This window comes from Penicillium odoratum (genome assembly GCF_028828045.1).
Source record: "Penicillium odoratum strain IBT 22623 chromosome Unknown utg000006l_segment0_segment0, whole genome shotgun sequence".
NCBI lineage: Eukaryota > Fungi > Ascomycota > Eurotiomycetes > Eurotiales > Aspergillaceae > Penicillium > Penicillium odoratum.
In genome coordinates this window covers 2,357,198-2,369,029 of record NW_026643148.1, presented here as the reverse complement: position 1 = coordinate 2,369,029, position 11,832 = coordinate 2,357,198, and the positions used below count along the sequence as shown (strand labels likewise).

The 11,832-nt window shown below is 51.5% G+C and overlaps 2 protein-coding genes across 2 annotated transcripts; one reads left to right on the top strand and one right to left on the bottom strand.

Moving 5' to 3' along the window:
* Nucleotides 1-1,128: 1,128 nt before the first annotated feature.
* Nucleotides 1,129-2,721, bottom strand: N7520_009333 (aminoacyl transferase sphA; the record flags this gene model as incomplete). The annotated part of the gene is made up of 4 exons (XM_057143267.1): nt 1,129-1,560; nt 1,614-1,756; nt 1,820-1,895; nt 1,966-2,721. 4 exons carry the CDS (start codon nt 2,719-2,721, stop codon nt 1,129-1,131), a joined length of 1,407 nt encoding a protein of 468 aa, XP_056992555.1.
* An 822-nt stretch (nt 2,722-3,543) lies between these two features.
* N7520_009332 (type I polyketide synthase) lies at nt 3,544-11,247 on the top strand (the record flags this gene model as incomplete). The annotated part of the gene is made up of 3 exons (XM_057143266.1): nt 3,544-4,178; nt 4,243-4,667; nt 4,742-11,247. 3 exons carry the CDS (start codon nt 3,544-3,546, stop codon nt 11,245-11,247), a joined length of 7,566 nt encoding a protein of 2,521 aa, XP_056992554.1.
* Between the last annotated feature and the right edge of the window lie 585 nt (nt 11,248-11,832).

Genomic DNA, 11,832 nt, shown 5'->3' with positions numbered 1-11,832 from the left:
TATGCTAGTGCGGATATCCGCAAAATATCCTCATATCCTCGCGGATATCCATGGATATCCTCATTGAGGATATGGTATGGAAGTAATATCCATTATCCTCAATTTGCGGATATGGTATTGAACCTGATATCCAGCGGAGAGGATATGCCGCAGTCTAGCTGTCAGCCACTTTGGAGTATGTTGCATTGAGCTTCGTGGATAACGCCATCCCGGTCAGCCACCTCGGGAGTGACGACGCTTGGGTGAACCGCCCTTTCATTTACATGAGAAAAAAAGCTGAAAGAGTCAGTAGCAGAAATTTCGGCATCCAGATCTCAACGGTTGCCAATACAATGAGAAGGAGACGGGGTTTGATAAGAACTTGTCGATTGGGGAGTTCCGAGGTTGCAGTAAGGAAAGAGAAGAGGTGGTGGATCCCATCTGCAGCAATATAGCTTATCCAATCAAAGGTTTCCAAAATCCCACCGTGCCTTAATTTATTCACTACGCGGTCCTTGAATGTATAGGCTCAATGTTCAATTCTTTCGCCTACATCACCAGACCGACCATCAAGCCGATCAAGCATCTATTGCCTCGAAACACAGAGAAATATCAAACAGCTTTCAAATCATAAAGCTTCTGCAAGTCGGCTAATGAAATACCGGTCTGATAGACCACCTACGCCTACAAGAGGGACTTTTGATTAGGCTTGTAAGGCATGTGCAAAGGTCATGAAGCGTATACTTCCATTGGAGCAAGAAGTGGTAGACCTACGCGCTGCAAACTATAAGAAGAAACAAAAATTCCGTATTGAAAAAAGCGCGATGAGGGCTGTTTCGTTCATGAAGCCCATGAGCAACTTATTGGTCTACCAGGTGATATAGAAGGTGTTGTGAGGTGTCCCCCGCAACACCCATCTAGTCGGCTTCAGCGACCAGCGATCAGACCAATAAGCTTCATGGTACATGCAGCATAAGCAGAATGCCCCGTCATAGGACTAATAACTGAGATAGGAATCAAAGTGAAAGCAAAGGTAATTTAGTTTTTAAGAAGCTTCATGAATATGAAATAAGTGGGTGGCGTGGCCGCTTTAGCGGGAAACACGTTGACACTTTCCCGAATTACTCCAAAGTATCTGAACAGGGCAAATCAACTCCAGCCATTGGCGGTCTGCATTGCGTGGAACTTTCTCATGGCACTTGGTAGAATGTTTTCAGACTCGTCCCGCTCAATTGCAAGCATCTCCTCAATCCACTCCCCGACAGTGACGATGATCCTGTCTACCTCCTCCTTGGTATTGTGCGCGTGGAATAGTATTCTGACAAGAGCTGTTCCCTTGGGCACGACAGGGTAAGCCATGGGATAAGCGTTCATATTTGCCATAGCCAAGTGGACGAAGAGGGAAAAGTCGTGACCCGGCTTGACCTTGATAGGGACAACATGCGAGAGGACAGGGCGCGCCTCATGGTCTTCGGCCATGGGCACGGAGATGAGGCCCTCATCCATCGCTTCCTGCCAAATTGGGTCGTCTAGAAGAGACTTAAAAAAGTACCTTACTATTTCTTGAATATGGTTTTGTTCCTATCGCGTGACACGATTAGCGCAGAAAGGAGAGCCAAGAATGCGTCGCTCACCTTTTGCGTCTGCCCACTTGCCAACAACTGATAGCCTGCCCGTATAGAGGCCACCATGGGCACCGAGGGTGCGCCACTGTAGGTCAAGCATCGTGAGTATTGGGCAAGGGCACTTCGTACAGTTTGATTGCAAAGAATGACGCCTTGATAATGTGCATTTCAGCTTGATGCCAGCTGAGAAGACATAGTTCGCGTGTTTGACTTACCTCCGGTTGAACCCAGCGCTTTGCTACACATGTGCACGCGAATGGCAATCTCTTTTTCTAACCCTAACAGTTGTACCTGAAAATTTTCATGGGTGAGTGGACGTACACTGAAACAGTCCCGAGGGGTCAGTGAGGTAGAAACATACTAATCCTCCTCCGCTAGGGCCAATGACACCGTTACTGTGGGCTTCATCAACGATAAACTGAGCGCTTCCGTTGGGAAAAACCTCCTTAGCGACAGCGACAAGCTCTTTGAGTGGGCAAAGATCGCCCTCCATGCTGTACAAGCTCTCCACACAAATGAGAACTGACCTTTCGCCAGAAGTGAACCCCGCATCGAGCTTTTTGAGCGACACCAGGGCGTCCCTCAAAGAATCTGCGCTGTTGTGGGAAAAGGACACCTTGTGCGCAGCAAGACTAACCTTCATGCCGACACCGGTACTGGCATGTGAGAACTCGTCAAAAACAATTGCGTCTCCGGGTAGCGCGATGGCCTCAAGTATGCCAATGTTGGCGTAGAAGCCCGAGTGGCAGATCCAAGCTGTTTCGGCACCATGGAATGCGGCAAGCTCTCTCTCAACCTCGAGAATGTATTCGTAGTTGCCGTACTGCACTCTGGATCCCGAGGCGCTGAGCCGAAAATCGCCACAGCGGGCGAGTTCAGCGAGGAAAGCCTCGCGGATACGGCCTGTACGGTTAAGGGAAAGAAAATCACTGGTTGTGAGGTCGAGGACGCTGTCGTCCCAGCGTGGCTTGAGCACATTGAGGCGGATCTTTTCTCGATGGACGTCCATGGCCTGTTCGAGCCGTTGGAAGAATGCTGGCTCGTTCTTCTTCATCGCTGGACGGCGGAGTTGCTGGCCCTTGAGCATCTCCTGAAAGAGAGATTCGTAGTATACCATCTTGGCGTAAGAGGAGAGCCAAAAACAACTCGAAAGTTTCGACACAGAATCGTAAGAACAGGAAATCTTAAGAGCTGGACATATGCTTCGAAGCCCTAGAGTGTTTACTCCCGCTGGCAAATTTTCGTCCCCGTGCGTCTATATGGTGAGAAGGCACGTCCTACAAAAGTCTGAAATAATAAAGCATCGGCTTATAGCAGACATAATGAGTTTCAATTAGCCATAGGCTGGTCATCAAGGTTAAGATTTGCTTGATTTAGACGTGAGTTGCTCTAGCATCGACGGCTTCGCCAGCTTACCCTTGGGCTGGCTGACATCGAGTGGCTGATTTCGAGTGGCTGACAGAAGACGTGCAAGTGAAGGTGGAGCAATGTCAGTAGACCCTAACACGTGTGCCTACTCGGCCTGCATTTTGCCCCTTTTGGAAAAGTCTTGACCTGTAGGTATGCAGAATTGACTATGACAGCTACAGCACGCCTTGGATATGTTTCTAGCGTGCGGTGCCGGGTTTCTGGAAGAAGCCCAGAGGAGACGTCTGTAAGAAGTTGCTGCTGGGTCTTGGTCACCGAGCCCGAGTCTATCGTGAGGGAACACGGGGCAGGTCTTGGTCATCCACCGCAAACCTTGAACATATATGGGATACTATATATGAGCGTATGTTGTCAGGGCTTCTTTTTTTATTTGACAGTCTATGAGTCTCATCTAGACCCGTTCTACTCACCCATCTAAGGTTTTTCCATCGTCCCTCATCACTCGTCTTTCTATACATCTTCATCTCCGTTCCTATCTCTCTCCATCTTAGCACGTGGGACATTGGCCAAAATGCCGCTTCTCAACGGGACTGACGGCACACTGCCTCATGACAACATCGCATACACCAATGGTCACGACAAAAATGAGCAAGTCAACACCTGTAGCAATGGCACAAATGGTATTAGCATCAAGCCGACAAATCCAACATTTGAGCCCGTCGCTATTTGCGGAATGGCATGCCGATTGCCCGGGAGCATCGGTTCTCCTAAAGAACTATGGAAGTTCCTCGTCGAAGGGCGAGATGGGCGCGGTCTGGTACCAAAGACGCGGTTCAATATAGACGCCTACTACTCAGCAACCAAAAAGCCGGCAACAAGCATCACTAAGCACGGCTATTTCCTTGATGAGTCAGTGGATGTGGGCGCATTCGATACTTCTTTCTTCTCCATGACCAAGACCGAGGTGGAATTTTTGGATCCACAGCAGAGAATAATGCTCGAAGTAGCGCGCGAGTCAGTTGATGACGCGGGCGAGGTCAACACCAAGGGATCTAGCATCGGAGTTTATGTCGGATCGTTTGGTCAGGACTGGTATGATATTCTAGCACGTGAGCCCCTTCAGCAAAACTCATACACTATTGTCGCGTCGCACGACTTTATGCTGGCGGAGCGCATATCGCACGAAATGGATCTCAAGGGACCGAGGTATGCACTCTGCTGCGTGTTGATAGTCAACTCCTGAGAGAATACTGACCATCTTTGCTCTCAGCATAACTGTCCGTACAGCCTGTTCTTCGTCCCTTGTTGGGCTTAATGAGGCCTGCATGGCTATTGCAAAAGGCGACTGTGAATCTGCCATTGTAGGTGGCTCATCCCTCATTCTCGCCCCAGACGTTTTCACCCGGTTGTCGTACCAAGGGGTCCTGAGCCCCGACGGATCGTGCAAAACATTCTCTGCTGATGCGAATGGCTACGCTCGTGGTGAGGCTGTTGTCTCCCTCTATGTCAAGTCACTAAGCGCGGCCATCCGCGACGGTAACCCGATCCGCGCTGTGATTTCGGGCAGCGCAGCCAACTTTGACGGCAAGACTAATCCGTTGACAACACCAAGTGCTAGCGCGCAAGAGGCGCTGATTCGCAGTGCGTACAAGCATGCCGGCATTGAAGACATCGGCAAGACGGCGTTGTTTGAGTGTACGTCCGTTGAGATGGAGGACGGTGGTGGCATGCCGATTTTCAATGATCATGTTGAGCTAACATTAATACAGGTCACGGTACCGGAACCGTTGCTGGGGATCCAATAGAGGCAGAGGCCATCGCGTCCGTGTTTGGTGACAATGGTATCTACATTGGGGCCGTAAAGCCCAACCTGGGTCACTCAGAAGGTGCCTCGGGCCTCACAGCTGTCCTCAAGGCTACCTTATCTCTCGAGAATCACACCATCCCGCCCAACATCAAGTTTGCTCCTCTCAATCCCCATATTCCCTTTGCCAAGGCCAATCTGAAGATCCCAGAGGAACCTACACCATGGCCAGAAGATCGCGACGAGCGGATCAGCATCAACGCCTTTGGAGTAGGAGGCTCTAATGCCCACGTCATTGTCGAGTCGGCGGCAGGCTATCTGGCTTCCCATCCACATGCCCATGCCGGTGCCAATGCCAATAACGCCAGTACCTCTCAGAAGCCAGCCGTAATCAGCAATGAGCCACATCTACTCCTGTTCTCTGCTAAGACAGCCCGGTCACTCAACGATACTGTGTCCAACTACCGGTCTTTTCTGGCCGAAAATACGTCTATGAAGTTGCTCGACATTTCACACACGCTTGCGAACAGACGGGAGCACTTTCAACGCCGCACATTTGCCATTGCTGCAAACGACAGGTTTGAAGTGGGTGCCCCGGCAAGTTCTAAGGACGGCCCGGCCACTTCGTCCTCGCTTGTCATGGTTTTTACCGGGCAGGGAGCTGCGTGGCCGCAAGTCGGCCGTGATCTACTGCGCTCCAATATTACCTTTTCTAGCGCGATCGATTGTCTCGGGAGGCATCTAAAGAGCCTGGGAGCGAATTGGTCACTAAGGGAAGAGTTGCTTAAGCCAACCAGAACCAGCCGCATCTTTGAGGCTGAATTCTCCCAGCCGCTATGCACAGCATTGCAACTTGCCCTGGTAGACACATTGGCCGCGGTCGGGGTCAAGCCAGACGCAGTCGTCGGCCACTCAAGTGGCGAAATTGGCGCAGCCTACGCCGCGGGCGCTCTCACTGCAGAAGAGGCCATTGCTGTGGCGTACCGTCGAGGAACTGCGACTAAGCCCAAGGAAGCCGTTAAGGTACAAAAGGGAGCAATGGCTGCGGTGGGACTTGGCTGGGACCAGATCAAGGAGTTCTTGGTTCCCGGAGTTGTCACCGCATGTGACAACTCTCCTAGTAGTGTGACCATCTCAGGAGACGCAGACAAACTGCAGACCGTTGTCTCTGCCATTAAGGAGGCACGTCCCGATGTCCCAACAACCACACTCAAGGTCGAACAGGCGTACCACTCGCATCACATGCTCGCTTTCGGGGACGCCTATCATAAATCCATGATCGACTCAGGCGTTCTAGGTCAAGCGCCCGTTATCCCCTTCTTCTCTAGTGTCACTGGCGGGCGACTTGCCAGCACCAAGATTAACCCGCTTGGCCCTCACTACTGGCAGGCCAACTTGGAGCGCCCTGTTTTATTTAGAGACGCCGTCACCAGTATCATCCAATCTGATGATGTTTTCAACCCCATTTTCTTGGAACTTGGCCCGCATTCTGCGCTGGCTGGCCCCCTTCGCCAGATCCTCACACAAGAAATGAGCAGCGCTTCTTACATTCCATCTCTGATCCGCCGTCAAAACAGCACTGAGAACCTGCTGCAGGCCATCGGAAAGCTCTACACCTTACATATTCCTGTCAATTTGCGATCACTGATACCTGGTGGCTCTGCGGTTTCTGATCTTCCGGCGTATGCGTGGGATTATTCGCGAAGACATGTGTTCGAGTCGCGCGTCACCAAGGAGTGGCTCAGCAAGAAATATCCAGACCATTCACTTCTGGGCGCCCGGGTCCCCGAGAGCACCGATCTCGAGCCGGCGTGGCGTAATTTACTGCAGGTCGATACGGCGCCTTGGATTGTTGACCATAAGCTTGGAGATAACGTCGTGTTCCCTTTGGCCGGATACGTCGCTATTGCAGCTGAGGCAGGAAGGCAAGTATCCGGTATCGATGACGGTGTCAGTCTCCGTAACATCGCTGTCAGTGCTGCCTTAGTCCTGAGTGAAGATGCGCCTATAGAAATCATTACCACTATGCGTCGCAAGCGCTTGACAGACAGCCAGACCAGCGAGTGGTGGGAGTTTAGCATCGCGTCTCACAATGGTCATGTATGGACTAAACACGCCTCCGGCGAAGTAAAAGGAGAAAGCCTGGACAAACAGCAGGAAAAACCACAGGCCGGACAACCGGAGCTGCCACGAAAAGTTGATAGCGCCAAGTGGTATGATGCTACCTCGAAGCAAGGTATCACCTATGGACCGACGTTCACAAGCTTGGAGAATATCAGGTCGTCTACGGGTTGGCCAAATAAGAGCACGGCCACAATGAAGAACAATCGATGGGGTGATGAGACACAGCATCATTTGCACCCCGTGGTTCTCGACACCTACTATCAGCTGATGAGTTGCGCTCTACATGACGGCCTTGATCGAGAGTTCCGCCGAACCCTAGCTGCTCGGATTGATTCCATGACCATGTTCCGATGCAACGAAGATAACTTGGATATTTCAATCCGTTCGGAGCCTACTAATGAAGGCTATATTGCTTACGGCTATGTTTCGGCAGGCTCCATCGTCGTCTTGCGGGTCGATGGCTCCCACTCTACCCTCTTTGAAGAGGCCGAACCGGAAGATGAAAGCAATAGCGACATTCCTATGACTTCGCGAGAAGAATGGGTACCTCACTTGGATTTTATGGACCATGGTAGTCTCGTTGGAAATTTTAAAGACCAGGAGTCTGTCATGGCTGTAGTTGACCAACTGGCGCAGCTGGCTATCGGCCACGCTAACGTGATAGCTGACAAGATGACGGACAAAGCACCTATTGCTCACTTGATTCAATATACTGAGTGGCTCAAGACTCAGGCGTCATCTTTAGCCCCAGTGAGAAAGTCTATTAAGGAGCTTGTCGAGGAACTGGATGACACCTTTGCCAAACACGTCGCCACAGCTATCGGTGCTGTGTCCGACAACATTCAAGAGCTGCTGCAGGGTGACAAGACGGCGCTGGATATTCTCAACAGTGCAAACAGCAGTGTCGACAACTTTGTGGCCTTTTTCCGACAGCAGGTGGACGAGAGCAAATATTTGCATCACCTCAGCCACACCAAACCCAACCTCCGTGTTCTCGAAATTGGCGCAGGCATTGGAGATAAGACAATTAAGATAATAAAGGACCTCTCCCGCCCCGACGGCACCCCTCTGTACTCACACTACGTCGCCACAGAGGTGTCTTCCGGGATTGTCAACACGGCCAAAGAACGCTTTAAGGGGAACCGCAACTTTAAGTTCACAACGCTCGACATTACACAGAATCCGGCTGGCCAAGGATTCGAGGATGGTCCTTTTGATCTCATCATCGCAGCAAACATTGTCAATAACACAGGTAGCCGTCCCCAGGACGCCTTTCGCAACTTACGTCAACTTCTCACCCCCCATGGAAAGCTCATCCTTGAGGAACCACGTACTGGGCTTACATGGGCCAAATTTGTCTTGGGCACATTGCCTCGCTGGTGGTCCCACGCCACAGAAGATCTCGACCGAGTACATGAGCCTTTCCTTGGCCCGGAGAGATGGCAAGATGAGCTCGCAGCTGCTGGTTTCGCCATCGCAAGTTATATACAGCCACAATCAGATGTAGAGCGCTGGACAACAAGCAGTGTCATAGTGGCGACGCCTCGGCACCTTGAGGCGCCTTATGAGAAGCGTATCACTCTACTCACACTGGAAAGCAACGCAGAAGTAGAGACGAGCCCAGTTTTACGGGAGCTCGAGGAGCGAGGCTATGGAGTAGACCGTTTCTCACTAGGCCAGACACCGCTCCCTGCGAACCAGGATGTTCTGGCCATACTGGAAGAGGAGCAACCGTTCTTTGAAACATTTGACGCCAACAAGCTTTTGCAGCTAAAAACACTGCTTTCCGAGCTCGGGGGCGCCGGTGCCGGTATTCTCTGGGTTACACGTCTCTCTACAGTTGGCGCCGTCGACCCGCGCTACGCTCAAGTTATAGGACTGATTCGCACGCTACGATCGGAGCTGGCCCTGGACCTCGGCACCGTTCAGACACCTAAAATTGCAGATATTGCAGAAGCCAGAGCCCTGATCAATGTCTTGGAGAAGTTCCTCGCCAGGAGAAACGAGGCTGGAGGTAGTGATGGAGATGATGCTGCTGTGATGGGCCCCGACTTGGAGTATGCCATACAGGACGGCCAGACCTTGGTTAACCGCATCTTCCCCTTTTCTCTTGCAAAAGAGCTCGTCGTGAAACAGGAGGCATCAGCTGAAGCGGTCGTTACACAAACTACTCCAGGCCGTCTAAACAGCATTAAATGGTCGACCCTGTCTCTGACAGCGCCTCGGGCAGACGAGATTGAAGTGGAGGTGTATGCCAGCGGTGTCAATTTCCGAGATGTACTGGTTGGTATGCAAATTATTCCTGGTCGCCATGAGCCTAAGTTCGGCTACGAGACGGCAGGCATTGTGCGCCGTGTCGGGCCAGATGCCACTAAATTAGCTGTCGGCGACCGCGTTGTCGGCGTGGGTGAGCGGACATTCACGTCAGTGATTAATAGTCGCGAGGTGTACTACGAGAAACTGCCCAGCCACATCTCCTTTGTTGAGGCTGCTAGCATTCCGACCATCTTCCTCACTGTTGTGTACGGCCTACGCGATTTGGGACGCCTCGAAAAGGGTCAATCTGTCCTCATTCACAGCGGTGCTGGCGGTGTCGGTTTGGCTGCCATTCAAGTCGCCCAGATGCTAGGCGCCGAGATTTACACAACCGTTGGTAGCGAAATCAAAGTGGACTATTTAATGAAGACATTTGGGCTCGCCCGGAACCGCATCTTCAACTCACGGAACGACTCTTTTGTGCAAGACCTCCTTCGTGAGACACAAGGTAAGGGTGTTGATGTCGCCCTGAACTCACTCGCTGGCGAGCTTCTTCACGCCACTTGGAAATGCGTTGCCAAATGGGGTACTATGGTGGAAATTGGAAAGCGTGATCTTGTTGGCAACGCGCAGCTCGACATGGGGCCCTTCCTGGGCAGTCGCAACTACTGCTGCATCGACATTGATCAGATGCGTGCTGAACGCCCGGAAATGATCGGGTGTCTGCTACAGTCCGTTATGGACTTCTTTGCCCGGGGCCTGCTGCAACCTGTTCGGATAGACCGCATCTTTGGCGCAGCACAAGTCTTAGATGCCCTACGCTACATGCAACAAGGTAAGCATATGGGCAAGATTGTGCTGGAGATTCGCCAGGAGACTTCCCATAAGCTTCTAGTCGACAAAATTGACAATGCAAAGACATCTAGAGTGGCACTGGATGCACAAGCATCATACCTTCTGGTCGGTGGCCTCGGTGGTCTCGGTCGCTCGATGTCTGTGTGGATGGTTCAGCGAGGCGCTAGGCATCTTACGTTCTTGTCCCGCAGTGCTGGTAGTGGGGAACACGACGCCGACTTTGTTCGTGAGATAGAAAGCATGGGATGCACAGTCCAGCTCGTCAAGGGTGACGTTACTAATGCTGAAGATGTCACCCGGGCTGTCAACGGAGTGCTGGCCCCTCTCAAGGGTATTGTGCAAATGTCTATGGTCCTGCGCGACCAGATGTTTGACGGCATGAACATTCAAGACTGGAATGCTGTAACCCAGCCCAAGGTCCAAGGTACTTGGAACCTGCACAACGCCACCCTGACCAGCAACATCTACCTCGACTTCTTCCTCCTCTTCAGCTCCTTATCTGGTATCGTGGGTCAGGTTGGTCAGGCCAACTACGCCAGCGCAAACACCTTCCTCGACGCCTTTGTGCACTACCGCGCCGGCTTGAATCTCCCCTGCACAGCCATCGATCTCGGTGCTATGAAGGGTATCGGCTATCTGTCCAATAGCAGCAGCGCGCATCTCCTTAAAAAAATGCAAGGCACAGGCTGGAGCGTGGTGCACGAGACCGAACTCCTCGCCGCTCTGGACCTGGCCATGATGTCTCAGGCTACGCGCGCCCAGCGAGGCAGCAATGCTCCTGACGGCTTTCTTCTTGGTCTGGTACCGACTTCGCCCTTGAATCGGTCATCAAACGGCTCCCGGCTTAATAGAGACGTCCGCATGGCTGTGTTCCATAATCTCGGCAACTCTGGCACCGATACCAAAGCTGGATCTGCTCCTGATGGCCTCCGCGCGTTCATTTCATCTGTTAAACAGGACCCAAGCGCTCTACAGTCACCTGATGCCGTCACGACGCTTGCCGTAGAGATTGCCAGAAAGCTTTTCAGCCTTCTCTTGATAGATGATGTGGACGTGGATATCACCAAGAACACCGCGGATATGGGACTCGACTCGCTCGTCGCTGTCGAGCTGCGAGCTTGGTGGAAACTCAATTTGGGCTTTGATATATCGACGCTTGACATGTTGAGCTTGGGAACTCCCACGGCTCTAGGAGAACGTGCTGTCGAAGGTCTCATTAAATTGTACGACTTATAGCGTGCATTTAACATCTACATTCTTTTCTGTGCCTCTTCTTGTTCCCTGTTCTTGTTCATTTCAATTCTACTTCATTAGCTCTTGTTCAATCTGCAGTAGTCTCCCTGCCTAATGATTATCGCATTCTCCACGCTACGTCCCCAAGCACAGAATACAGTATACTATTGGCCACCTAGCACAAGTTGTACACTTTTCAGTCCAATGACCGCTGCTGCCCTTTGGCTGATTCTAATTATCCCTAATCGTTCTATGTCGTAGTCCTCCGACATGCCTGGTCAATTGTATTGGCCAGTACCAGTAGCGCACGCTCGGTTGTACGTCCCGGACGTCCCCCAAACTGAGTGTCGGGCAAATGGTTCGTCTCGAAACGTAACTGGTCAACTACTATCGAAAGAGACTCTTTACACGATGGCCCAAAAAAAAGCTCCGGCTTAAATAATCAAGACTTCTTCTACCAAAGCTATCGCTAATTTTATCAAACATAAGGTTCAGAACGTGACAGAAAAACGAAATACAACACTGAAGTCCGTTATGCTGGTTTCCTAACACTTATTATCAAACACATAAAGTACCTTCCTCGGGGTA